General features: G+C 36.4%; 1 protein-coding gene across 3 annotated transcripts in view; it reads left to right on the forward strand.

Annotated features, from left to right (window-relative positions):
* The window catches only part of Sf3b1 (splicing factor 3b subunit 1), a 99,984-nt gene extending 93,228 nt beyond the window's left edge, over window positions 1-6,756 (forward strand). For all 3 annotated transcript variants that reach the window (XM_081739648.1, XM_081739650.1, XM_081739651.1), the window contains 2 exons: window positions 3,569-3,785; window positions 6,298-6,756. In XM_081739648.1, coding sequence (XP_081595774.1) covers window positions 3,569-3,785; window positions 6,298-6,456 — 376 coding nt within the window. In that variant the 3' untranslated portion in view covers window positions 6,457-6,756. The remainder of the gene's footprint in view (window positions 1-3,568; window positions 3,786-6,297) is intronic.
* The last annotated feature ends 226 nt before the right edge of the window (window positions 6,757-6,982 follow it).

Here is a 6,982-nt window from a genome sequence, read left to right on the forward strand (position 1 = left end):
TGGCGAGTGACATTGAGGTAACGGTATCTTCAGACCATCACCACGAACACGTGATTTAGCAGGTTCGTTAAATATTCTAGCGAATGAGATTTTGGTTCAGTGCTCTTAGATGGAAAGAGCTTGGTTTGGGTTGAAATTTCGTGTCTAGACAACCACAGATTTATGAGAAGTAGCGGTAACAGAGGCAAATGAAACAGAAATCGAAGGTGGAATGGTCCAGAAATTCAAATCAGTGACTGAGCTGGAAGCATTTCACCTGACTTCTACTTTTGACCTCAGCTATCTATGACATGTTAATTTATTAGTTTAGATTTATGTGTTAGTTGCCGTAGCGTTATTGTTAAAAATTTTGCATTTTCTATTTTCTGTTCGTGCTAATACCAATTCTATTTTATCGTATATATATCATGTTTTTCTTATTTTTTACTTTTCCTCTGTACTTCTGTTTATACTTTGTTTTTCAGTTTTCTCTGTTATTTCCCAGGTTGAATTTTTTTGTTGTTTTAATATTCTTTCCTATATTTTTCTCAGTGGTAGAGCTTTCAACCCTGGTGCATGGATCCCTGGTACGATTCCACCTCGCATCAAGTGAACTTTGTGGTGAACAGACACCATGTGCATGGATTTTCTCGGGGTTCTCCCGTTTCTTCCCAATTCATTCATTCCACCATTCCATTCATTTCTCATCATCACCGTCTTCTTTAGCCTTGCCGGCATAATCATAGGACGTAAAACAAAGATTTCATTTAATTTCATTTCTATATTTTTCTATCTGTGTATACTATAGTGTTTCCTTACTTTCGTTTTCTATATATTCTAATATTAATTTTGCTCGTATACACTCTCTTTTTGTCCGAGGATTTTTTTTGTTGATTAATGCTTTATGGATCTTTTAGTAGATAGAAGAAGACAATCTAGCATAATTGACGTCCGGTCGTTTAGAGGGGCTGATTGTGACACTGATCACTACCTGGTAGTAGCGATAATACGGGAGAGATTATCGTTGAATAAAAGTAATATTCAATGTCCGAAAACGGAGAGTTTTAATTTAAAGAAATTAGAAGAGAGCCAGGTAAGAGAGGAATACCAGATTGAAGTTTAGAATAGATTCGCGGTTTTAGAAGACTCGGAGTGCACTAGTGTTGAGGATACTTGGATTGAAATTACAGATAGCATTAAAAGTTCAGCAATAGAAAAATTGGGACACGCGGAAATACGTAGGAACAAACCATGGTTCGACCAAGAATGCATTAAACTAGCAGAGAAGAGAAAACAGGCAAAATTACGGTGGCTGCAAAATCCGAATGAAACAACTACACAAAATTTCGCAGATATCAGGCGGGAAACTTCCAAAACTTTTAGAACAAAGAAACGGGATTTTTTGAAAGCTAAAATTAAGGAACTTGAAGATAATAGTAAAAATAAAAATATTCGGGACATGTATAAGGGGATCAGCGAATTTAAGAAAGGCTATCAACCTCGTACTTATATATTAAAGAAATCTGACGGAACAGTTCTCACCGATACGGATAGCTTCTTAAATAGATGGAAAGATTTGTTTGACGATTTGCTGAACACGCAGCCAAAAACTAATGTGCGTGGAGAAAAGGAGATACACACCGCAGAACCGTATATTCCAGAACCCAATCGAATAGAAGTGGAAGCCGCTATAAAGAAATTGAAGAAACACAAATCTCCGGGTGTAGATGAAATTCCGGCTGAGTTAATTTTAGCTGGAGGCGAAAAATTGTGGAACAAGATACACAAACTCATTCTCCTTATCTGGAACAAGGAAGAATTGCCACAAGAGTGGAAAGAATCAATCATTGTTCCAATTCACAAGAAAGGCGACAAAACTGACTGTAATAATTATCGAGGCATTTCTCTTCTGTCAACATCCTATAAAATCCTTTCAAATATTCTGTTAGCAAGATTGACCCCATACGCAGATGAAATTATTGGAGATTATCAGTGCGGATTTAGACGAAATCGATCAACTATCGACCAAATATTTACCATTCGCCAAATACTCGAAAAGAAGTGGGAATACAATACCCCGGTACATCAACTATTTATTGATTTTAGAAAGGCTTACGATTCGGTTAGGAGAGAAACATTATACAACGTTCTTACAGAACTTGGAATACCGGGAAAGCTAATTAGATTATTTAAGATATGTTTAAGTGAATCCCAAAGTAAAGTCCGGGTAGGAAAATTTTTGTCCACGAGCTTCCACGCCGAAAATGGCCTGAAACAAGGAGATGCGTTGTCGCCATTATTATTTAACTTTGTGCTGGAATACGCCATAAGGAAAATCAAAGATAGCAACCAGGGCCTAGAGTTGAACGGAATTCACCAGGTTATGGCATATGCTGATGATGTAAATTTAATAGGGGATGATAGGAGAACAGTAGAAATAAATGCAGAGATCTTATTAAACGCTTGCAGGGACATGGGTTTAGAAGTAAATGCAGAGAAAACTAAATACATGGAAGTGCGTCGGGACCGTAATACGGCAAATTGTGGAGGAGTTAAAATATTAAATAATGCTTTTGATAAAGTGGATACTTTCAAATATTTAGAATCAATATTAACAGACGAAAATCATATTCACGAAGAAATTAAATGTCGACTAAAAGCAGGGAATTCGTGTTACTATTCGGTTCAAAATCTCTTGTTGTCGCGAATTCTGTCGAGGAATTTGAAGCTTAAAATATATAAAACGATAATCATGCCTGTTGTTCTGTATGGTTGTGAAACATGGTCGCTTACTCTGAGGGAAGAACATAGACTGAAAGTATTTGAGAACAGGATCCTGAGAAGAATATTCGGACCCAAGAGGAACGAGAAAGGGGAATGGCGGAAGCTTCATAACGAGGAACTACATAGTTTATACGGTTTACCCAACATTGTTAGGGTCGTCAAGTCTAGGAGGCTTAGGTGGGCAGGTCATGTAGCTAGAATGGAAGAAAGTAGAAACGCTTTCAAAGTCTTGACTGGTAGACCCATAGGAAAACGACCATTAGGAAGACCTAGGCGCAGATGGGAGGACAATATTAAGATGGATCTCGCAGAGATAGGAATACAAAGTAGAAACTGGATGCAGTTAGCTAAGGATAGAAGTCAGTGGAGAGGTTTTGTGAACGCGGCACTGAACCTCCGGGTTCCATAGGCCATAGAGTTAGTTAGTTAGTTATTCTTTATGGATCTTCTTTAATTTCTGATTTAGATGTTTTTTTTTTTTTTTTTTTTTTTTTTTTCCACAGCCCCATTGCGAGTACTGGAATAATTATTCGTTTTCCTATTTTTTTCTTTACTCAATTCTAAGATTAGTAGATAATTTAAAACTATTTCTATATCTTCTGTGTATCGTGTAGTTGTGAAAGATAGCGAGAAACTGTTTGTGATACTATTTTGTGTCTAAAGGACAGGTTTCATCTTTAACTTCATCCCTCTGTTGCAGCTGGAAGTTGTATCTATTGCTTACGTTTCTAGCAATGAATGCAGACTGTTTGGAAGTCTACCGTAATTTCACGATGTGATAATAAACTCACTCTTTTCTTTGCAGAGATTTGGTGCACCGGCAGACAGCATGCGCAGCAATTAAGCACATGGCTTTGGGTGTCTATGGTTTTGGGTGTGAGGACGCGTTAATTCATTTACTGAATTATGTGTGGCCAAACATTTTTGAGACATCACCTCATCTTGTGCAGGCATTTATGGATTCTATAGAAGGACTACGTGTTGCATTAGGACCAATAAAGATTCTCCAGTACTCATTACAGGTATGTTTCTTTCTTGTATCTTAGTGTTCGGAAAAGAGAAAGCACTATTATTGTGAGGGAACTAGTACAAAAGTTAATCTAATCTATTTAGTAGGTGAGCAATTACATTAGGACCTCAGGATTTCACCTTTTATATATAACGTGGATATCAAAGGCTGTAGTAAATGAAAAAAAGCAAACAATACAGCTTCGGAGGAAATAGGTTAACTTCACCCGATGTCAATATACTAATAAAAGCTGTCAACTGTAAGGGCAGAGTACAAAAGAAAGTACGTTCAAAATTAGATGAGGCTGAATTGTAAGCAGATATAATAATAATAAACAATATTCTTCAATTCTACAATTATTAGCGGTTAGTGAAAAAAAGTTCGGAGATGAAACATTGAATAGCCAATAGCTCTTATTAAAACGAGAAAACGATATAGTTGAGTGTAAATTCTGGTGCGTACTATTTGAGAACATCGAAAAAGAAACTAACCTTTACTCAACTTAAAAAAATGATGCTATACGATGATTATAGACCTATTATGACACTGCCACAAAAATATACTATTATAGAGCTTTAATAGTATATTGTGTAGTTAATGGGATGTAGTCCGCAATGATAGTTAACTTTGAAACTTTTATTTTTGCTCAACTAATGAATAATGGATGCCGGTTTTGATTGATTTCTGGCAGAATATAATCTACTTTTGCTATGATTAGTCGCCCGTGTAAGGAACATCTTGGAGATTGAAATTTTCAGAAGGAAAGCGAATTAACCATCTTTAGGCTGTTGTATTTGATAATATGTCTTGTCCATAAACAGCTCGAATTACTTCACGGGCCTGCACAACATTTTCAAAGCGCAATCCCTTATGTCTAATCACAAGAAATCGATACTTTTTGCACATCTGCTAGCATCATGACGTTCAGATTGACGCGCTGCGACTGATATATCCTGGGATTTGGAATACTTATGCCATCCCGTGCACAGAAAACTCACTGCTTTTTATTGGAGAAGTGTAAGATAACGTACAAAACTAGATAAAAAGAAGTTAATGCCTTCATCTTTCCAAATGTTGATAAATTACGTAGGTAGTAATTACTCTCGATTAGTTGATATTGCTTTCGGTACACCTAGTTCCGGCTTAAGTTCCTGAGTAAAATCCAGTCTTCATTAACTTATAGAACCAGACAGGTAATCGATGAACCATATACCTCAGTGGTAGAGCGCTCACCTCTGATGCGAGGGGTCCTTGATTCGGTCTCGGGCTGTGAGAGTTAGTGATAGGTAACATCATATCCGTGACTTTTCTCACGATTCTTCAATTTCTTCCTACACATACTATCAGTTTATTTCCTTATAATTCACTTTCATTAATATCTGTCTCCTTTACCCTACAGGCCACAATCGTGGAAAGATTTTTATGTCATTTTCAAACAAGTAATCAGTTTGGCGTCACGCGTCTTTACTATTTGCAAGTGATTTTCAACAAAACATCCTCATTACTTCATATGTAAGACCTATTTGCACGTAAAATTTGATAGATACGAACCTTTATTAAGATTTCCGGTTCATGCCTTAAAAATTTTGATTATAAAAAATGCTTGAGAAATTAAGTGTGCAGTGAACTCTCTTTATTTCCTAAACTTAAACAGTGTCCAAGAATTATGAGCTTCATAACGAATGCGTCGTGTGTATCGCAAGTAAAAGATCAGATTTTACAGATTTTGTTTTCTACCTGAGCGCGAGTTCATATGTTTAACCTTACAAGCGCATGACGGAAACAAAAAAAATTGTCGTAAGGTGAGATTGACATGCTTGAGGGTAATTCTCCATCTGTAATTTTATAGAAAAATAAAAATAAATAAATAAATAAACATGATACTTAATGATGTGAGAATTACACCACAATTGATAATCAAATATTTGCCCTCGCCCTCAAGCCTTTCATTATGATACAGTGAAGTCCGTAAAACTCGACATTCGATAATCGGCAGTGCGGATAACTCGGCCACACACTTGCAGGGCGAAACAACCCCGCGCAGAGACCAATTCAAGGTCATTGCGTATGTCTCCTCTTCTCACATTCCTTTTTCTCGCGTCACACCCACTCCTCTACTACGTGTCTGGCGCCGGCGCGCGCTCAGCTGTTCATTTTGTATGCACCCATTGCCAGGGTTAGTTGATTTCGTAAGGGTATTTGGGCAGTTTATTTTCTGTTGTATTCTCAAGCAACCAATACATACACATACACCAATAGTACTGTATTTTCTATGTTAGCCCCATTCCCGATAACCTTCGGTCCACGTTAGGCCGAGTTTTTTAGACTCTACTGTACTAGCAAGATGGCAGTATACAATATCTTCAGTGAGATATAACTTAAAATTAACATTAAATCTTTAATTTTGAGAAGCATTACATGTAATCATCAGAAGTAGTGGGCGTTGAACACATATTCAAATACGGCTGCTTTATTACTTGTGTAATTTGGAATAGTTTTCTAACAACAATATTGTTTCTTTGCAGGGTTTGTTCCACCCAGCCAGAAAGGTCCGAGACGTGTATTGGAAAATCTACAACACATTGTACATTGGAGGTCAAGATGCATTAGTGGCTGGCTACCCAAGAATAACTAATGATCCCAAAAATCAGTACATTCGTTATGAACTCGATTATATTTTGTAAATATCTCCGGTTTTTATTTGTCTGATACTCGTCACTCTTTGATACACAAAGCATTTCGTTTTTTTCTCTTAAGTTCCCATTGTTCTCTTGTACATAGATGATGTCATATGCGCGTGTGAACGTATGCTGAATGAATGTGCTTGAATGTAAATATTTATGAACGGAGTTCGACATTTTAACACTGTTAGACAGTGATCTATCTCACCGTTTAATTGGTTACATAAATAAAAATTGATATTTATGTATAATTTGAGTACTGCACATATCTTGTGTTGCGAATAAATGCTGATTTGTTCTGTATTGTATTTTGTGATTTAAAAAAAGTTCTTTATAATTTATTAATATAATGTGCCTCAGTTTACTTAAGTAAATCATCTTAACCCATTGGAATCACAAGCCGAACCGAAGTATTTAAATCATATGACGACCAGAACTTGCGAAGTTAGCCGGTCAAATCACAAACTCAAAATAAATAAATAAAATATTTGTTGGCTTAACTTCTTTGTTTTCCTACGAATGTTTGAAA

Source organism: Thermobia domestica, chromosome 15 (genome assembly GCF_964235325.1).
Source record: "Thermobia domestica chromosome 15, izTheDome1.hap1.1, whole genome shotgun sequence".
In the NCBI taxonomy this organism is placed as follows: Eukaryota; Metazoa; Arthropoda; class Insecta; order Zygentoma; family Lepismatidae; genus Thermobia; species Thermobia domestica.